The sequence below is a fragment of the Phocoena sinus genome, chromosome 6, assembly GCF_008692025.1.
Source record: "Phocoena sinus isolate mPhoSin1 chromosome 6, mPhoSin1.pri, whole genome shotgun sequence".
Taxonomy (NCBI): domain Eukaryota; kingdom Metazoa; phylum Chordata; class Mammalia; order Artiodactyla; family Phocoenidae; genus Phocoena; species Phocoena sinus.
Genome location: NC_045768.1, coordinates 33,763,742 through 33,785,317, shown reverse-complemented (window position 1 = coordinate 33,785,317; position 21,576 = coordinate 33,763,742). Strand labels below are relative to the sequence as shown.

The 21,576-nt window shown below is 49.5% G+C and overlaps 1 protein-coding gene and 1 long non-coding RNA gene across 2 annotated transcripts in view; one reads left to right on the top strand and one right to left on the bottom strand.

The window, feature by feature from the left end:
- The window catches only part of LOC116755195, a 45,551-nt gene extending 43,906 nt beyond the window's left edge, over positions 1-1,645 (top strand). The window contains exon 3 of the long non-coding RNA XR_004350263.1: positions 906-1,645. This is a non-coding gene — a long non-coding RNA (uncharacterized LOC116755195). The remainder of the gene's footprint in view (positions 1-905) is intronic.
- Positions 1-21,576, bottom strand: part of GABBR2 (gamma-aminobutyric acid type B receptor subunit 2) — a 369,057-nt gene that overhangs the window by 14,273 nt on the left and 333,208 nt on the right. The window contains exon 14 of the mRNA XM_032634226.1: positions 1,771-1,881. Within this exon, the coding sequence (XP_032490117.1) occupies positions 1,771-1,881 (111 nt within the window). The remainder of the gene's footprint in view (positions 1-1,770; positions 1,882-21,576) is intronic.

Here is a 21,576-nt window from a genome sequence, read left to right as displayed (position 1 = left end):
CACATAGCCACCCAGAGTAGAGAGACTACATTTCCTAGCCGTCCTTGAAGCTAGGTGTGGCATATGACTGGGTTCTAGACAATGCCATGTAGGTGGAAGTGGTGTGTACAAGTTCTGGGAAGTGTCTTTAGAGGAAAAGGCTGTTCCTCTTCCACCTTCCTAGCAGATGGAGTGGAATGTGATGGCTGGAGCTTGAGCAGCCATCTTAGACCATAAAGTCATCTTAGACCATGATGTGGAAGCTGTATGATGAAGATGAGGAAGACAAGATGCAAGGAGCTCAGATTCTAGTAGCCTCCACACCAGCCCTTTTGCTTACCTGAGAAGGCAATTATCTTTTTAAAAAACTACTATTATTGTGGGTTTTCTGTCCCTTGCAGCTCTACTGCTAACCAATACATTTCCAACAGAAATGAATAGGGTAGAAGTCAAATGTGATGTAAACTAGGGTGTTGAGGGTTTAGCTATCATGTGTTGTCTGAGGGGAAGGCAGGCTGCAGAGAAAGTGCAGATGGAATGCTGGGTAGAATGGTGGTGTGGGCAGGACGGAGAGCTGACCACAGCTGCTGACTGCTGCAGGGGCTTCGGCTGTGGTCCAGCCCCTCCAGGAGGCTGTCCTGCAAAGGCTTCCTTTCCCTCTGGCCTTATCTCTGAAGTCTGGGGCATCCAACACCTGCATGAACCATGTAACATCATCCCAAGGGCCTACACTATCTCACAGGGCTTCTGTCCAGATGAAATGAGAGGATGGATGTGAAAGCATTTTGTAAACTGTTATATCCATTATAAGAGTAAGCTAATTATTTTGTAATTGGTAGTTTTTACAACCATAGTTGTTTTTCTCTCCTTTAAGTGTGTTATCTCACAGACTGATTTATTATTATTTTCAATTCCAATTAAAATAGGAACCAGAAGCCCAGGAAGCAGATACTGAGTGAAGGATGGAAACCACGCTGTTGAAAGCTTGCTTTGTGCTGGTTCCTTCGTGTGCGGTGCCTTCAATCCTACAGCTGGGTGTGGCTTTCCACATCCTGGAGGGGAAGAAGCAGAGGCTAGGCAAGGCCAAATGGCCTGCCTGGGGTCCCTTGGCGATGTGCGTCAGGGCTGGATGGGTGCTCCAGATGCCTGCTCTCACAGGGGCTCTGTGTGCCTCCTCTCTGCCACAGAGGCCGATCGCGGCTTCACTTCACTGTGGAAGGATCTGAGGAGGGTGCAGTTGCAGGCTTGGTTTGCACAGGATGTGAAGAGAAGATTCAAGGGTCAACCCAGAATAAGGTCGTGTGGGACTGCCCTTTCAAGTCCTTCCTAACTTTGAAATTCCACAGTCGTGTAAGGTGGGCTTGGTATGTGATCTTTGTATAACAGATGAATGGAGTGGAAAGAGTATTGGGTTTGGAAATTGGAGGTTACCAGGCGGCCTTTGGCAAATCATTTAACTTGTCTGAGCCTGATTTCCCCCATCTCCAAATGGAGATGATTCCACTCATCTCCCACAGGATGTGAATGTGCGCTGGGTACCAACAGACTGCTGTCAGGGAGCAGGACAGTGGCAGCTGGGAGGCACACTCACAGTGAAATGGGGACATTATTTGTACCTATCTCGTGTGATGGTTGTGGGATTGAAATGACACGTGCCAGGCACCGAGACTGGCAAAGAGCCAGTGCTTAGTCCTGGGGGCTCTGTTTATTTTTATGTTGATGGAGGCGCTTAGGAGAGAGAGCTCTGGCAGAGAAGCATTTCCCCCACTCTGCCTCCTGCTCTGCACCTACCATGAGAAGCCCCTTATAGGCATAGACGATGCCAAGCCAGATGGTCATGTGGGTGTTCTCACAGTGCTCTAGGAGAGGGCGGATGGAGATGTCCCGTCCTGCCGGGTCCGGCTGTGCAAAGAGAAAACAGAAACCCAGGGATGGCACTGGGCACCCTCCCAGCAGCCAGGTCCCTGTTTCATAGCCCTTTTCCCTCCCATGAGCCACAGCCAGTGCTACCATCCAGGAGGCCTTTTGGACCCCATCTCTGTGTTCCATGGGACGCAGGCCTCAACCATTGTTGACTGCCTTCTGTTTGTTGGTCGTGATTCAGCTCTGACCTTCAGTTATCTGAGTTCTTCATGCATTTCCAGCTTGAGTCAGAGCTCAGGAGTAGGGACTGGGTCACTTCTGTGCCCCTAGTACCTAGCACAAGACCTGGCCCAGAGCAGGCATCTTTCTATAACATTTGTTAAAAGAGTAAGGGTGAGAATGAAGCACAAAGTTAGGTGTGGAGGCCTTCAGGTGTCTCTGGAATTAGGTAGTTGGGAGATAGTGTCTACTGGCTAGACCAAGCACGGGGCCTGCCAAACCCTATAAGGAAGGAGATCTTGCCCACCACCTCCATGGAGGGAGCAGTGGTGGCAGCTGTGTTATGTACCACATGATGCACTCTGGGCCAGAGTTGATTGGACAAGGGGTGGGCACTTGACCTTAGGTAGCCAATCTGAGGCTTGTCAGGGACATATGAGGTTTCCTAGTGCAAAGTGCTCTGCCCAAAGAGGGGTAGTGGAGAGGATCCAACCCAAGCACCGTTCTCTCTCTCAGGAATTTGAACTGAGAAACTCCAGGAGAGAATCAGCCAGATGGTGGCAAGAGGAGAAAAAGACAACAAGGGAGTGAAAAAATATATACTGTAGTATATATATATATATATATATATATATATAATTTTTTTTTTTTTTTTTTTTTTGGCGGTACGTGGGTCTCTCACTGTTGTGGCCTCTCCCATTGCGGAGCACAGGCTCCAGACGCGCAGGCTCAGCGGCTGTGGCTCACGGGCCCAGCCGCTCTGCGGCATGTGGGATCTTCCCGGACCGGGGCACGAACCCGCATCCCCTGCATCGGCAGGCGGACTCTCAACCACTGCGCCACCAGGGAAGCCCGGTAGGTATATTTTTTTAATGAACTGTTTGAGAGTAAGTTGCAGACATCCTGGCCCTTCTTCACCCCTAAATATCTAGCATGTTTTTCCTAAGAACAGGAGATTCTCTTATATAACCACATATACCTACCAAATTCAGGAAATTTAACATTGATACAGTATATTATCTAATACACTACCTATTTTTAAATTTTGCTAATTGGCCCAATCATGTCCTTTAAGGACCCAATCCAGGACCATGTGTTGCATTTACTTAGCATGTCTGTAGTCAGCCTTGGAATCAGCCCTTCTTCCTTCAATCTCAAGACCTCACCAAGCCCAGAAATAAACCCACACACCTACAGTCAATTAATCTTTTTTTTATATATAGTTTACTTACAGTACTATATTAGTCTCAGGTGTACAACATAGTGATCTTATATATATATATTTTTACATCTTTACAGGAGTATAATTGCTTCACAATGGTGTGTTAGCCTCTGCTCTATAACAAAGTGAATCAGTCATACATATACATATGCTCCCACATCTCTTCCCTCTTGCGTCTCCCTCCCTCCCTCCCTCCCACCCTCCCCCAGTCAATTAATCTTTGACAAAGGAGGCAAGAATATAAAATGGGAAAAAGTCTCTTCAGCAAGTGGTGCTGTGAAAGTTGGACAGCCCGCATGTAAATCAATAAAGTTAGAACACACCCTCACACCATGCACACACAAAAAACCTCAAAATGGCCTAAGATTTAAACGTTAGACATGACACTATAAACCTCCTAGAAGAGAACATAGACAAAACATTCTCTGACATAAATCATACCAGTGTTTTCTTAGGTCAGTCTCCCAAAGCAGTAGAAATAAAAATAAACAAATGGGACCTAATTAAACTTAAAAGCTTTTGCATAGCAAAGGAAACCATTAAAAAAACGAAAAGAGGGATTTCCCTGGTGGTGCAGTGGTTAAGGATCCACCTGCCAATGCAGGGGACATGGGTTTGAGCCCTGGTCAGGGAAGATCCCACATGCCGTGGAACAACTAAGCCCGTGCGCCACAACTACTGAGCCTGCACTCTAAAGCCGGTGAGCCACAACTACTGAAGCCCGCGCGCCTAGAGCCTGTGCTGTGCAACAAGAGAAGCCACTGCAGTGAGAGACCCGCGCGCTGCAACAAGAGTACCCCTGCTCGCTGCAACTAGAGAAAGCCTGTGCGCAGCAACGAAGACCCAACACAGCCAAAAATTAATTTTTAAAAACACAACAAACAAAAAAACCCCGAAAAGATAGGGACTTCTGTGGTGGTCCAGTGGTTAAGACTCCGTGCTTCCACTGCAGGGGACGTGGGTTCAATCCCTGGTCAGAGAACCAAGATCCTGCATGCTGCTGGGTGGGGATGGGGGGACCAAAAAGACAACCTATGGACTGGAAGAAGGTATTTGCAAATGATGTGACCGACAAGGGCTTAATCTCCAAAATATACAAACAGCTCATACAACTCAACAACAAAAAAAACCCTATCCAAAAATGGGCAGAAGACCTAAACAGACATTTACCAAAGAAGACATACAGATGGCCAATAGGCACGTGAAAAGATGCTCAACGTCACTAATTATTAGAGAAATGCAAATCAAAAGTACAGTGAGGTACCACCTCACACCGATCAGTATGGCCATTACTAAAATGTCTAGGGGCTTCCCTGGTGGCGCAGTGGTTAAGAATCTGCCAATGCAGGGGACACGAGTTCGAGCCCTGGTCTGGGAAGATCCCACATGCCTCAGAGCAACTAAGCCCGTGCGCCTAGAGCCCGTGCTCTGCAACACGAGAAGCCACTGCAACGAGAAACCTGCGCACTGCAATGAAGCGTAGCCCCCACTCACTGCAACTAGAGAAAGCCTGTGTGCAGCAACAAAGACCCACCGCAGCCAAAGATTAAAAAAAAAGTCTACAAGTAACATATGCTGGAGAGGGTGTGGAGAAAAGGGAACCCTCCTACACTGCTTGTGGCAATGTCAGTTGGTGCAGCCACTGTGGAAAAGAGTATGGAGGTTACTCAGAAAACTAAAAATACAATTAGCATATGATCCAGCAGTCCCACTCCTGGGCATATACCCGGACAAAACTATAATTCAAAAAGATACATGCACCCCTATGTTCATAGCAGCACTATTTATAATAGGCAAAACATGGAAACATCCTAAATGTCCATTGACAGATGAATGGATAAAGAAGATGTGGTACATATATACAATGGAATACTACTCAGCCATAAAAAAAGAATGAAATAGTGCCATTTGCAGCAACATGGATGCAACTAGAGATTATCTAATTAAGTGAAGGAAGTCAGAAAGGGAAAGACAAACACCACATGGTATCACTTATATGTGGGATCTAAAATATGACACAAATGAACTTATGTATGAAACAGAAATAGACACACAGACATAGAGATCAGACTTGGGGTTGCCAAGGGGAAGGGAGGGAGGGAGAGGAATGGACTAGGAGTTTGGGGTTGGTAGATGCAAACTATTACATTTAGAATGGATAAGAACAAGGTCCTACTGTATAGCACAGGGAACCATATCCAATCTCCTGGGATAAACCACAATGGAAAATATAAAAATTAAAAATATTTTTAAAATGCATGTGTATGTGTGTATAACCGAGTCACTTTGCTGCACAGCAGAGATGGGCATAACATGGTAAATCAACTACACTTAAAAAAAAAAAAGACCTCAGCCTACTTCAGTCTGTTATGTCATTGATATTTCAGGTCATTTATCTTGTAGAATGTCCTTCAGTTTGGGTTTGTCTGAATGTGTTTTCATGACTGAATTCAGGTTATGTATTCTTGGCAGGAATTCTATGTAAGTGATGTTCTCACCTCCTCAGTGTTTCACATCAGGGGCATTTGATGGCACTTTGTCCCATTATTGGTGATGTTTTTGATCATCTGGTTGAGGTGATGTCAGCCAGATCTCTCCACTTCAAAGGTACCATTTCCCTCTTGTAATTAATAAATAATCTGTGGGAGATACTTTGAGACTGTGTGGGTATCCTGTTCCCCTACAAACATTAACTCAGGGGTTGCAGCTTCCATTGATGATTCCTATCTGAGTCATATGACTTTGGTGGCTGCAAAATGGTGATTTTCTAACTAACATTCCATTTAAATACTTGGCAATATATTGTAAACAAGATCTTTCCTTCCACTCATTTATGTGTATCAGTATAGACTTATGGGATCCTTTTAGATTCAGTGTCTTATAATCTATTACTACTACTATTCATTTTGTTCAAAATTTTCCAGATTTGGCTAGTAGGAAACCCCCTCATGCTGTCTCCTGTGTTTTTTCAACATGCATGTCCCCATAATTATTTTATTTTTTACATCTTTATTGGAGTATAATTGCTTTACAATGGTGTGTTAGTTTCTGCTTTATAACAAAGTGAATCAGTTATACATATACAAATGTTCCCATATCTCTTCCCTCTTGCGTCTCCCTCCCTCCCATAATTTTTTTGAGCACTTTTCTACCTCTTGGCACAAGAGGTTCCAGGCTCTCCTTGTATCTTCCTTGCCCTAGTCTTGGAATCAGCCATTTCTCTGAGGAGTCCTGGTTCTTTGTAGCAGAGAATAGTATTTAGAAACCGAAATCTGGGCACTGATGTGCTCACTGTTCCTAGGGTATCATTACTTCTAGGCCCCTTTACCTATCTATCTACCCATCGATCTACCATCACTCTATCTCTTTATCATCTATCTATAGATAGAAACCCAACACCACAGTGTTCTTGCTTGCTCTCCCCCATTCCATATTTGCATCTTTATTCTCTTACAGTGAGATCCCTGGTTTCTAACAACATCAAGGTATTCACTCATTTTCTCAATTCTATAATAGACACAAAATAGTTTCAAAATTGCTACATCCATACACTACCAACAACAAATTTACTAAGGTGAAGATGTCCTTGCAAATCTGTCTTTAGCACAGATCCCACTGAGGGTATCTCATCAAAGAACTGTGTTCTGGATGTTGCCTCTTAAGGCCCAGGGTAAAGCCACACTCCTGAGGGTAAGGGGTAGGCATGCCCAGGGTCAGTCACTAGGAAGAAGGGGCACATTGGTGGGATCCAGGGATGTGAAAGGCAGGCCTTAAGCACATGGGGGATGGAAACCTTATTTCTCTTAACCCTGCTCACTAGGCCTGACCTTCAAGGCATGCCATTGCCTGGGTACCTGTGAGTTGGGGAAAGATGGTGCTCCCATATGGATACAGAAGGGGCTGGGAGGGGTGGAGCCGGAGGGCTCAGGCCATTTTATGACTAGATCATCCAGTTGCAGGCTCGCTCAGGCTTGATTTCCCTTTCTTTGTCCCAAGCCACAGAAAGCCTTAGGTTAGCCTCTTTGGTTCCATGATCATTGAGTACACACACAGGCTGGAGTGCTACAGGGCCCTCTGCAGTGGTGGCAGTGGGTATTTGTGAGAGACACCCCAGGGAAAGGTGATCCCCAGGAACCATAGTCAGAGTTGCCAGGGCTAGAGATTTCCCCTCCACTGCTACTGACCCAGGAGCTGAGCTGGATTCTAAGAGTGGTGGGGGTTTCCTGATGTCCTTTCATTGTGTAATTGAGGAGACTGAGAAAGGACTTGGTCCCAAGGTCAACAGTGACTTAGTGGCGTAACTTGGTTTTCTCCAATGTCTGACAACTAAGCAGACCTCAGAACGCAGTAGCACAGGCCCATTACGGCCATGCGTGAACATCAAATCCATTAATGATGATAGTGTCTATTGTTCTACAATGAAAGGCAGTCATTTATGATGAACTCTTAGATTCTCTTTGTAGAGAGGACTGATTCTGTCATACCCCATTGTTCGATGTAATGAAAACTCTGTTCATGGGAAGCTAACAATGATTGCCTGGCTTATATACCTCCAGTGACAGAGTCCCCTCCCTCCCACTCTCGGTGAGATGGTTGCAGTTTTTCTTTTATTGAACCAGAACCTTCTCCTCTTATACGTCCAGCATTGATCCTCGTCTTTCCTCCGGGGCTCCTCAGAATGGTATCAAATTCTCTCCTTAAGTCTGCACTCTCTTCCTCATGAGGGGAAGATCTGCAGTGAAGGTACATATCACCTCCCCCCACAAGTCGACCTCGTCCTCCTGAACTTCTCGAGTTTACTATTGACCTGAAAACCTAAAATTGAGCTCAGCACTTCAGGTGGTACTAAGCACCCTTGCTTCAGATCTCCTTGCCTTTCTAAATAACTACCTTTCATTGGTGATTCATATGTTCCTTACGGTTGATTAAGACCCCACAGGTAGTTTTCGTGGAACTGCTGCTAGCTCTGTCTTCTCGCTTCTGCAGCTGACATTCCAGCCTGGTTACCTTTTACCTCATTCGTAGCCCTCTCCTCCTCATAACCTCCATCCTGGTCTGCTCTGACCTCTTTGAATCCTGAAATCCCAATTCTTATATCTGGTCTTTCAGTACCCCATTTATCTCGTTAAGCTTAAGCACAGCCTTGCCTGCAGAGGTGGAAGGGCAGCAAAAAAACAAGGGCTTGCCCAGAGTTCAGAGAAGTCATGATCCCAAGGGTGAGCAGAGATGCTTCTACTCCATCTCCCAGTACATAGGCACCGATCCGGAAACAAGCCATAAAAACCTCCCAGTCATCAACGTCACTTTCACACAGCCCCAGGGCTGTGAACACTGGACACAGAGTGGCACTGATTCAGGTGGTTTTATGAGTGATGAAGTTTATGTACTCATGAGGCTGGGGGATGGGGAGTCTGAATAAAGTCTAATGAGCCCTGCATTGAATCTCAAAGCAAACTGTAAGAGCCATGCCTTTTCTTGTATGATCCATTGTGCCTGGGACTGGAGTTCAGAGTGCTCTGAGCAGTCACACCCATGGGGAGAGATGCCTGACCAGGCAATGGAAAAGGGCAGGAAACCTGAGCCCTTACTTGGCGTCGTTGTCGTGCACCAGAGCACCACTAGAGGGCACCAAACAACCGTGCGGAGGGTCCACCCGGCAGCCTTGGATCACCCTCTGCTGGGGACACAGAGCTGCTTCTGTGGCTCGGTGGGGCTGCAAGTGTCGAAGCCGTCAGCAGCATCCTGTGCTACTCTAGAAGGCACTCACTGGCCTTAAATGAGGCACTTTGGAGGACCACCACCCCGCCCCCCACTCAGGGCAGCAGGTGAAGCAGAGTAGGGGGGAGGTGTGGGGAGCTGCTGGGGAAGGAGGGGCCAGAGGGCCCAGGCTGTACCTGGCCATGGCACTCCCCCTGTTCCTAGTGTGGGCTGGCCACACAGCCCGGCGCCAGTGAGCACAGGGCACTGACCCCTGCAGATGCCATGCCGGGATCTGACAGGGCCTGAGCCAGGATTTTAGGCCCAGTTCTCTGTGCAGTTGTGGACTACAGCATTTCCACTGGCCTAAGAATGTTTCCCTTGCCCTGGATAACTGGCTTACAAGAACTTTCAGCTTGCTTTTTTCTCTTCTTTATTTTCCTTCCTTATTTGTTGCTCACTTGGGCAATTACCTAAGTAATCATTCACTCATTCATTCCATAACTATCAAGCACTACCATCTGCCAGGTACTGTTCTGGGCATGGGGAAGGCAGATAACCAGGGCTGACAAGAGCCCTGTCCTCATGGGTCTTCCATCCTAGTAAGATCAGGACGGCTCCATGAGAGATGACCTCAGAGGGGAAATGGGCTGGCCTCAGCAAATAACAGCCACCCTAAGAACACCAAGAGCTGCCTTGTCATGAGTGACAATAATGTGCTAGTTGCAAAGCTGTGAGCTCTACACACGTTATCTTGTTGAAGCCTCGTAAGAATCTAACAAGGTTGGGCTTCCCTGGCGGCACAGTGGTTAAGAATCCACCTGCCAGTGCAGGTGACACGGGTTCAAGCCCTGGTCCAGGAAGATCCCACATGCCGCGGAGCAAGTAAGCCCATGCGCCACAACTACTGAGCCTGCGCTCTACAGCCTGAGAGCCACAACTACTGAGCCCACGTGTTGCAACTACTGAAGCCTGCGTACCTAGAGCCCATGCTTCACAACTAGAGAAGCCACCACAATGGGAAGCCTGTGCACTGCAACGAAGAGTAGCCCCCGCTTGCCGCAACTAGAGAAAGCCTGCATGCAGCAACGAAGACCCAATGCAGCCAAAAATGAGAGAAACAAAAGAATCTATCAAGGTGTTAACCTCATTTTACAGATGAGGAAACTAAGGCACAGAGAAGTTAAGTAACTTGCCCTAAATCTCCAGCTAGTGTCAGAGCTGAGATTCGTTTGATTCCCAAACCAATGTTCATTCCTTCCTCACCACATGCATCCCCCAACTGCCCTGCTTCATATTCCAAGGAGACAGTGGGTATAATACCTGCTCTGTAAATTGTGAGGTGCTGCTCATGGGAGGAATGACTTAATTGCTAAACAGTCAATAGAGGCCTCCCTGAAGCCCCCCAGAGCTCTGCAAAGGCTATGCTTTGGTGCTGCATGAAATCAAGCTGTCTGCAATGGCCGGAGGCTGCAAGTACTCACACCTGACTCCTGGTCTAGCTGCTGCTCAGCGGGAGGCAGGCAGACGCTGCCCGGGAAAGCCTCCCCCATCTGTGCAGCGAAAGGGGAGCAGCTGGCCCGAGAGTCCCTCCGCATGATGCAACTATTCACGGTGTAGGTCAGTGGCCCCTACAAACATCCGGCTTTGTCAGGCTGCACAAATGGACCAGCAAGGGTCTGGGCATGGCTTGAAACATTGAGGCCTGAAAGGTCAAAGGGCTGTGTCCTGTTATAGACTTACTGGGTGACCTTGGGCAAGTCCTCGCCCTTTTGTTGACTTCAGTTTCCCATCTGCAAATGAGCCTATGAGTTGATTTACAGTATAGTTAATGTAAGCCTGAATAACTGTGGGATGACTATATTTGTCTTACTTTTCACGACTGTATTTGTCCTGCATTCAGTCATTCAGAATCGACTTGATCAGTATTTCTCATGTGCCTGCTGTGTGCCGTGCACTGTGCTTGATGCTGGGGTCCAGGTGTATAAGACCCATAGGATGCTTGTCTTCCTGGAGCGTGCATTCCAGTGGAGGGCACAGGAGGTTGACAAACCATACGGCACAGCTACGAGTAGAGGGGGTGATAAGTGTTCCTAAAGAGAACAACAAGGCACTCTGAGGGCTACTAGCCAGAGGACCTACTTCAGACCAGGTAGTCTGGGAAGGCTCTTCTGAAGTGGCGACATTAATCTGGGACCTGAACGGTGGGAAGACGAGCCATGTGAAAACCTCGGGGGAGAGCATTCCTAGGAGAGGGAACAGCAACCAGGCAGGACCTGAAATGGCAAAGACTTCGGCATATTTTAGGAACCAAAAGGAGGCCAGTGTGGCTGGAGAGCAATAAGTGAGGGGGCCAGCGCTGCTCCTCACTCCATAATCTGCACACAAACCACCTGGGGGGCTTGTTAAAATGCAGATGGGTCAGTAGGTCTGGGTGGGCCCCCGGATGCTGTATTTCTAAGCAGCTCCTAGGGGATGCTTGATGCTGCTGGTCCACGGACTGCCCTTTGGACAGCAAGGCCTTAAAGGATCTTAAGCAATAGGGTGACATTTGGTCCTCAGCTTAGCAGATCTCTGGTTAAGAATGCAGACTCCTTGAAAAGGGAACCCTCCTACACTGTTGGTGGGAATGTAAGTTGGTGCAGCCACTGTGGAAAACAGTATGGAGGTTCCTCAGAAAACTAAAAATAGAATTACTATATGATTCAGCAATCCCACTCCTGGGCATATATATATACCTGGATAAAACTATAATTCAAAAAGAAACATGCATCCCTATGTTCATAGCAGCACTATTCAAGTAGCCAAAACATGGAAACAACCTAAATGTCCACCAACAGATGAATGGTAAAGAAGATGTGGTACGTATATACAATGGAATACTACTCAGCTATAAAAAAGAATGAAATAATGCCATTTGCAGTAACATGGATGCAACTAGAGATCATCATACCAAATGAAGTAAGTCAGAAAGAGAAAGACAGATACCGTATGATATTGCTTAGATGTAGAATCTACAATATGGCAGAAATGAACCTATCTATAAAACAAAAACAGACTCAGACATAGAGAACAGACTGGTGGTTGCCTAGGGGGTGGGGGAGGGATGGAGTGGGAGGTTGGGGTCAGCAGATGTGAGCTTTTATGTATAGGATGGATAAACTACAAGGTTCTACTGTATAGCACAGAGAACTATATTCAATATCCTATGATAAACCATAATGGAAAAGGATATTAAAAAAAAGAATGTATATATATGTATAACTGACTCACTTTGCTGTAGAGCAGTAATTAACACAATATTGTAAATCAACTATACTTCAATAAATAAAAAAGGATGTAGACTCCTTCTGTCATTTGCATGCCTCTGACACAGGGTGACAGCTAAGCACAAGGACAGACTTGACACAGCGTGTCTGTGTGTTCAGACCCTGAGTGGGGAGGGTGAGGAGTCCGGTGGTGGGCATGAAGGGTGCCACGAGCTTCCCCTGTGATCATGGGGTTCTTGGCTCTGGTCCCTCGGACCTCTTAGGCTGCCACTGCTGTGGGTAGCTCAGGTTCCCAAGCACCACCTGGCTAGTGCTTCTTTGAAGGAGGGGGTGTCTTCCACCTTCTGACCAGCTCCCAGAAGCTGGCTTTCTGCCTCTGTTTTTTTTATAAATTTCAAAGCTGATTTTTGAAATATCTGGTAGAATTGGTAGATTTTTCTACTGGGGGTGAGTATAAGTGTGTATATAAATGTGGGTTTGAGTGTGTGTGGTACGGAGAGGAGGGAGGATGTCTGACCTTTCTGGGCTGCATTTCAAAGTACTGAGATGCTTCTCTTTTCCTGGAAAGGCATGTGAGTCAACACTGCCTCTTTTTGGGGGGAAGATGGGGGGTGGTCCCATCAAGGAAACCTGGCAGGGAGAGAAAGGCCCCTGGGTTCAGATCCCAAGTCCATCACTTGCCGGCTGTGTGACTTTGAACACATCTCTAAGCCTTTCCGAGCCAAGATTTCCTCACCTGCAACCTCCCAGGTTTGGCAAGATGATCAGAAGAGGTGACTAGTGAGTTTAGCAGGCTCCTGAGGCTGGAAGGCCCACTCCTTATATGTGAACCATCATTGTTATCTCCCAGCGCAGGGAGTCACAGAGCCCTGGAGCTGGGAGGACCTTCCGGATCCCTCCGGGCTGGCTGCTTATCTCCACAGCAGCAGCTCCACATCTCCAGGCAGCCAAGCTCTAAGCTGTCACTTCAGGGTAAGATTTTCTTGTTAGACTGTTTGATTACGAGTTTGGGTGAATTTTTTTCAGAACCCCAAATCGGGAAGGGACCTGTGAGATCACCCACAAGGGTTTCTCTACGGGGGAACTTCCGGCAGCTATTTTCTTTGGAGGGCGTGTGATTCTCTGTTATGAGGGACTGTCCTGTTCAGTGCAGGGCACTCAGAACCCATGGCGCCTGGGCACTAAATGCCAGGAATGCCCTCTAGTCACCGTGTCAGCCAAAATCCCTCTCCCCTGGCTCCCCGCTTCTAAACACTAAGGGGATTATGCTCTAGTCCAGTTCCTCTTTTTACAGACAGAGAAACTGAGGCCCAGAAAAGGACTCACAGCAAATGGGTGACTGATTAGAGACACAGACGCAGGTGTCCTGACCTTGGTCCCAGGCCCTGTGCGCTGGACCATGCTGCGGGTTGTCACAGGGGGAGCCAGCCAACCTTTATCGGGACTTACCCTTCCCAGGTGCCAGACGTGGCCAAGTCAGCCCCCTGGAGCTGGCCTGAGAGCCAACCTCTGGCTTTTGGACTTATTCAATCTGCTGGTACTATGCACCCTTGCTCAGGTGTACTGGGGCAGCTTCTAGAACAGCAGGCATGGGGCCCAGAGCCGCCCACCCTGTCCACACTGGCCACACCCCTCACGGCGTCCCGCTTGGCGGAGGAGAGGTGAGGTAGGGGAGGTGGCTGGGACCTGGCTGAGGAAGGCAAGGAGCCGGGCTCAGCGTTAGGGTGCCAGTGGGCCAGCACCCCTGCCTGGTCCTGTTCGGAGAGACATCCTGGGTTTGACCTTGGAATCTGGCAGGAAATTCTGTGGCTGTGTAAGGGTCATAGCTGGGGTGACGACTGTTTTGGGGAAGTTAAGGGCTGACAAATGCAGTAATAGGCCCTAACATTTCTAGCCCTTTGCAGCTCATAAATGCATTCATATTAGGGTCTCTCTTTGATTTTGACCGTAGAAGCCAGGAATTTTATACCCATGTTACAGGTGAGGAAACTGAGGCTCAGAGAGGACAAGAGATTTGCTTAAGGCGACACAGCAAGTCAGAGGCAAAGCCAAGCCAGACCTCTTTCCTGCAAAGCAGGTGGGGGCATCTCAGCTTCTGTGGCTTGGCTCTGTTCCCCTCCCCGTGGAGGTGGGCCTTCAGGGGTGCCCCTGCTCTCTGTGGGCCTATGTCTGAGGCTTCTGGGGGCAAGACTGGAACAGGAAGAGCTCCTGGGTATCTGCCGCTGAACCCGAAGCCAGGAGGTGCTTGCTCACGGGGGCGCTTCCACAAGGCACACTGTGAATGGGTGACGGCACTGCTGCCTCCCAGGCGTCAGCTGTGTGGTCTGCAGCGCCTGCCTGGCACGAGGCCGGGGCATCATGCACTGCTCAGCGAGCCTGACCCGCGCTGGGCAATGACAGACGACCAGGGCCCAAACAGGCACTTCCCCAATGAAACGATGGCCCGGTGACTGGGGACAGGGAGGCGGCTCCGCACTCCTCAACAGACAGTCACCAGGGAACGGCTGGGCACCAGGGTGGGGAGTCTTCCCTCGGCTCTAGAGCAGAGAGAAACTCGTGCCCCTCGGGTAGTGTGCAGGCCCAAAGGTGTGTTACTTCACCTATACGGTGTTTAACGTTTTTAGACTTCACAGGTAGTAGTTAAACCTCAGGTGATTCCACATGAACACCCAGATTTCTGGCTTCTTTTGGAAATGAGACACTCGGCAGCACAGGGCCTGTCTGTGTGCGTCACTGCTCGTGAGCCGGGCGTGTCTGCCACCCTCCCTCATCTGGGCCGCCTGGCGAGCACAGCTCCAGTCCTTGTTCCAGAGTCAAGCGAATGCTTGGAAGGCGTTTTAATTCTAAGGATGTTTCTGAAGTCAGTGTGACAACTGTTCTTCAGTTGGTAAAAGAATTGGAGAGAGAGAGGTGATTGAAAGCAGTTGATGTGGGTGAGGACAGCTGTACTTCAGTGTTGGAGAAATCACTGCTGTCTTAGCAGCTGACGAGAATTTCCCTCGGGGGAGCCGCGAGTTTTGTGCAAAGTGCCAGCTCTGGGAAGGTGAGTGCCATGGGCACCAACTGTTCAGAGGAGGCCAAATCCACCCTGGGAGCCAAGACAGATTTGGTTGCTTCTGAGAGGGGAGTAAGGAGGAGGGAAGCTGGCTGGGCCACATGTTCCTTCCCCGCAGACTTCTGCACCTTTAGGAAGTTCTCCTAAAATTCAGGACATGTTTGATGGGTGAGAGGGAAACGCTGGTGAACTTGGCAAAGGGCCTGAGACTTGCCCTGAGGTGCTGTGGGTAGAAGAGAGACTGCATCTGTGAACCAGGAGCTGGACTGTACCTAAATCTCTAGCAGGCTCGCGATGTCCTCAGACCTCCCCACCTTGGGGGTTGAGGCAGTTCTTCCCGAATCTCAAGGCCCACAAGGGCCCAGCCAACACTGGAATATGTAGAAATGTGGGTTAACTATTCCTGTGATCACCTGATTTTTGTAGAAGCAGCGTTACTGAGTAGAAAGGTCTGTGGGCCAACCATGGGCAGGCAAGCCCCTTCCCTCTGAGTGCCAACATCTGGTGACTGTGCGGTGGCAACCCCAGACGGGAAGCACACACCCTGGCTCAGCTGCCTGGGGTCTGGCTTGCACCTGCGCTCGGCAGGACCAGGAGGCCTGGAGCCCTCATGCTCCGCCTGGCGGGGCCGACCACGTTTCCCAGGGTGCGCGTGAGAGCCACTTGTGCCTGCACGGCCTCTACCCTGAGAGCAGAACCGCGCTTTCTTCTTGTGGTCCTCGGACCTGCCTGACCCCCCATAGCTGGGTGTCTGGGCCTCGGCCAGGGGTGGGGGATGGGGGGCAGGGGTGAGTAGAACAATGAAAGGAGAGCAGACAGACAAGAACAGAAGAGAAGGGAAACCTGTGTTCCTCAGATTCCAACACGGTACAGTTAAGACTGAGATGCCATAAACTAAGCCCTGAGAACAAACAAAAACAAGAGAGCTTAATGAGGCAACAGTCACTCGGTTTGTCCTTTGCACTGACTGATAAATGATGAGGGCAGAAGCCCCCCAGCACTTCCTGATCGCTCCTCTGCTGCGAGTTACCCCACCTCCCCCCACCCCCGGCCCTGCCCCAGCCTGGTCCAAAGCTCTGTACCGCTTTCTGCTTCTCAAGCCATTTGGCCCCTTTCTCTGGCCCTTCAGTGGAGTTCTCTGAAGAGGGTGCCTGTACCCCGTCTACGTTCTCTACCTCCCACCACTCACCTCCAAACCACTGCAGTGCTCCCCGTGGGCTCTGAGACCTCCTAGAGCCACGGGCACAGGGCCCTGTTTAGTCCTCTGCTCCCCGATGCCACCTGACTCTCACTTCCAGGCCCTGTCCTCTCCCGGTTCTTTGGGTCTTTGCCCTCCTCCGCTGTGCCCTCTCAGCTCCCTGCACTCACGCCCTCTGCCTGCTGATCGGGGCCCCGGCCCCTCCTACTTAACCTTTCCCAGTCTGAACGCATCACTTTCTCACTTAGACCTTCCGTTCCCCCCCGGGTTTGCTAGCTCAGAGAGCTGCCCCACATCCACCCAGGTCAGACTGGACCCTGGGCCGCCTCCCAGGACCTCCTTACCTGTCCTGTGCCCTTTGCCCTCCCCCCCAGCTCCTCCTCCAGAGTGATCTTCCACACAAAGCTAATCCCACGTTCAGAGAGCTTCAACAGCTCCTCAAATCGCAGGAAAGTCACCCGGACCCACGAACCCGGCATCGTGACCCTCTGCGATCAGCCCTGGCATATCTGTCCAGCCCTGACTCCTGTCACCTCATCCATAGCCCAGTCCCATAATCTCCCTCCTGGTCCTTTTCTGAGCCATTTCCTTGTCCTGGGATGCCCTCCCTTCACCCCATTCCTCTATCTTTGAAATCTTCCTAGGTCCTCTCACGCCAAGTCTGCCCATCCAAGGCCCCCTGTGCTTCCTGCCTCTCTCTTTGGGGAGGGGTGTGGCCTCGAAGTAGAGATAACTGTGTTGGACTTCCTCTCCTCTACCTGCTGCGCCATCCCCTCCACCACTTGTACTTCCTCTTTCCCCCGACATGTGCTGACTGCTCACTGCGTGCCAGATTCTGGGCTAAGCGTGTCATAAACACTGTCCCACTTCCTCTAAACTGTCGCCACAGGAGTGAGCCCTAGTACAACTCCCATTTTAGGGGATGCTGGATAAGGCTCAGAGAGACCGAATCACGGGCTCAAGGTTACACAGGCATTCAGTGACTTGAACCCAGGTCTGCCTAACTTCCCAAACCTTTGCTTTAGACAATCCAGAGTTACCCAAAAGGATGCCTGGTCACTGGTGTGCCACTAATGGATTACAAAGCCCCAGGACGGTGCTCTCCTCTGTCTCGGGGCACAGGGGTGGGGCCAGTCACCTCCAGCCACAAGCAGCCTCTGTGGTCACCCTGGTCCTATGAGAATATTGCTTCCTATGTGCACCACGACGTGGAAAAGGATGGGAAGCCCGACCTTAAGCTAGACTTGGTCCTGGCCCTGAGCTGGCCCAAGGCAGCTCGCTTACCCCATACTTTCAGCCTGGCCTGGGAATGCCTGCTGAAGCCCGCCCCCCAACATCCTGCAGCAACCCCCAAGCCTAAGGGCCTCCTTGTGTGGGTAATTCTCCCTGGCCTGGGGTGAGATCTGTGGCCTCCAGAAGTAAATGGAGCTCCCAGGGCCCTGCTCAAGCTGCCCAGCTCAGTCCTTGGCCAGGCTGGCCTCTCTCCTGCCCAGCCTTTGGACCTAAGGCAGCTAAGCTGGCCCTGCTCAGCCCTGGCCTGGCCATGCCCATACCTGTCTCTTATCACCCTTTCACGGGGGTCTGCTGCTAACTCAGGGCACAACCTGGCTGGTGGTTCACGGAGACTCCCTGCTGTCAAGTCCAAGGCCAGCTTGGTGTGAACGGGAGGTAACAGAACTAGGGTGCAAAGATGCTCTAAATCGGGAAGCTGGAGCATTGGGAACCTGGAGAGCGCTACTATACTCCACCGCTGCTGTGCACGGCTCTCGAGTTTATGCTTTCCAGTGTCACCAGATCTGCCTAACGCTAGAAGTTTAGCCTCACTGCCATTTTGCATAGAACCCTGAGCCCAGGAATAGACCGTAACTCACCCAGGGCCACACAGCAAGAAATCCAAGGACCTGGCACTTGAGCCCGGGATCATGACTCCCAGCCCAGGGTCCTCCGTTGTTTGTGCTCCTCCCTGGAACTCTGGATAATTCTGGGAGTCCCAGCTCACCAAAGAAAGAAGGTGGCTACCTGGACGAGGCTCCAGCGTTCCCTCTCCTGTTCCCTCCTGCATCTCAGATTTTACGGTTTGCCGGCAGCTAAAGGCAGCAAGCAGGGCGACTCCACAGTGCCCTGGTGTAATGGACAGCCACCTTCCTTACCTCTGGGTGAGGGTCTGGCCCAGGTCTGTCCCATGTTCACTCTGAGCCCCAGGTTCTCTTCTGAGAAGTGCTAGAGTCACCTGCTTTGTGGGTTGTTCTGAGCGTCGAGCCAGAGCACGGTAAGCCACGGGACTACAAAGCCGAGACACGCGCGCCCCTGGTAACGCATGCGGGAACAATGCATCCATTTCATTTGCCTGTCGCCATTCAAGGAAGCAAGTGTATTGGGAACCCCAAAAGCACAGTGTTGCGAAGACTGTTCCAAAATTGGGTGTTGTAACTGGTGCTGCTGCCACTGCTGCCCGTGCGTTGGAATCCCCGGGCCGCAACGGGCTGGGAGAGCGTGCATGACCCTTCTTTACTCTACAGGGGCTCCTTTTCTGGGTCAGTTTCCTCTTCCCTGCCGGTGCTTTCTCCTCTGCACTAATGATGGAGTTTCCAAGGTGAACATGGTGCTCCAATTCATCATCACTATAAAGCTGTTCTCAACTCATCTCACACACACCCATTAGCAACAAACGGAAGTCTTTTTAGGCCACATTATTCTAGTTTGTAGAATCATGCAATCTTTGGGCTTGAGGAGACTCAAGCATCTTCTTTCACTTCCCTTCCTTAGTGTGCAGTCCCTGCCAAAAGCTTGTCCAGCCTTTCTTTGCACACCTCTGGCGATGAGACACTCACTACCCTCTACGGAAGCCCAGTGCAGTTTTGCTTAGGTCAGACTGAAAGGTGCATGATCTTCCCATTCCTATGCTGAAATCTGTGTCACCAGAACTGCCCCCACTCGTCTTGGCTCTGCCTTCTGGGGCCCTGCAGGTTGTGACTCCTCTCTCGGATCCAGGACAGACCCTCTGAAGTACAGTGACAGCGACTGTGTCCCTCTGAGCCTTCTCTTTGCCGGGTTGACATAAACCCTTCCTGTATGGCACAGTTTTTTATTCTTTGCCTATCCTGGACACCCATCATCTTGTCACTATCTCCATAAGGGCTATGGCCCAGATGAGAACACAGGTCTCCAAGAGGATCTGAGAGGGTGAGACTGTTTCCCCTCCCCACACCTAGGGCCCTACTCGCCTAGGGCTGTCCTCTGAGCTAGCATTGGTCATGTTGCAGCCAAACTACACCATGAAGCTTGGCAGTCCGTATTGTCAATGTCCACATTTAGGGAACAACAGCTGGAGGGGAGGGAACAGCCCTCCCCCACCACACACACATCTAGTGTTCCTTAGGGATCTGTGGAACCATAGTTCACGCGAAGCGGGACCCCTGAGAGTTTTCTCAGCTGTCCAGAAGAAATGCACTAGTGGCCTCCTTGTCATCCCTCATGGCACTTTAGGGTCACCTTTTCCATGCAGGATGTGCTGCCCAGTGTGCGATTCCAAAAACAGGCTACCAAAGGCTACTTGTAAGTTACTTTACTGATCTCACTGAAAAATAATTTAAAAGACCCAAATGAAAAGAGGAGTGGGCAATCCAGAGGTGAGATGGGCTTGGGGGAATGTATCAATAGATGTAAGGAGGGTCGAAGTTCTACATTTTTCCTATGAACCAAAGAGTGTGATGTGGCTTTGGCACAGCATAAAGTAAGCAATAATCGCTTCTAACTTTAACTTAGCGTTTTTCACATGTATAATCACATGTGTCCCTCTAACACTCCAATGTAAGGTAGGATAGGAAGTATTAGCTCTATTTCACAGATGAGGAAACTGAGGCTCAGAGAGGGTAAGTGGACTGACCAAAGGTAATGAAGGACTGGCAGAGGCTACAGCTCCCTGGACATTCCATCTGCTGGCCCACAGTTCTCAGCCCCTGTACATCAGTGGGAGTCACATGACTAATTCTGGCTGGTGGGCAGCAGGCAGAAGTGACATTTGACCCTTGTGGGCTGAAGTACAGAAGAGCTGTTTGCAAGATCTGTGGGCTGCCCCGTGTTGAGGCCCAGATAATGGAGATGCCTCATGGGAGACGGTTGCCCTGGAGACCACCTGGACTCACAGGTGTACCTCGTATGAGTGAGAAGTAGAGCTTTGCTGCATTCAGCTGCTAAGATTTAGGGGTTCTTTATTACCACAGCCTCGCCCAGCCTATCCTGATGTATATAAAAGGGAAGTTATTTGTTTTTATGTTATCATGTGTCAGACACTGTGCTAAAGGACTTTGCACATATCCCCTCATGCAGTCCTTGAAACTGTCTTGTGAGAAAAAGATTATTCTTCCTCTTTACTGTATGGGAAAACAGAGACACAGAGAAGCAAAGTCACTTGCCCAGCATCACAGAGCCACTAAGGTGTGGGCTTAGAACCTGAATTTGGGTCTCTCTGATTGGAAAACCTCGATGAACTCTGGTGATTTGCAGAAACAGATGACTATTGTATCCCTACACCCTGATGGACTAAATGCTTTCTTTGAAGATGGAAGATTGCACAGATTGCTTTTCTCATTCAGATTTTATGCCTGAGTAAAAGCCTTGTGCTGTGATTTATTATAGCAACACTGATTTTCCAATTTTAAGACAACAATGCAGCTTGAAATAAAATGGAAAGAAAACATTGAAACATTTGAAAACTTTTCTTTACATCCTTATTACATCTTGCTTGAACTATTCAGGGCCTGCCTCATTTTCCCCTCCTTCCTCCAGTCTCCCCACCATTCTGATTGACTGCCAGAGTCACCTTTGTAAAACCAAGTCTAAGTGTGTTCCCTCTGGCTCAAAACCCACGAAAGGGCTTCTCATCCCCTCCATCAGCACTTCCTAAATTATATTCCTCCTATATGTAATGTAAATACGCTACATCCTACAAATGAAAAAAGAGTTTCATGGGCAAAGAAGTATTGGAGATGCTTATTAAAAATATTATTAAAAGTTAAAATTAGGGGCTTCCCTGGTGGCGCAGTGGTTGGGAGTCCGCCTGCCGATGCAGGGG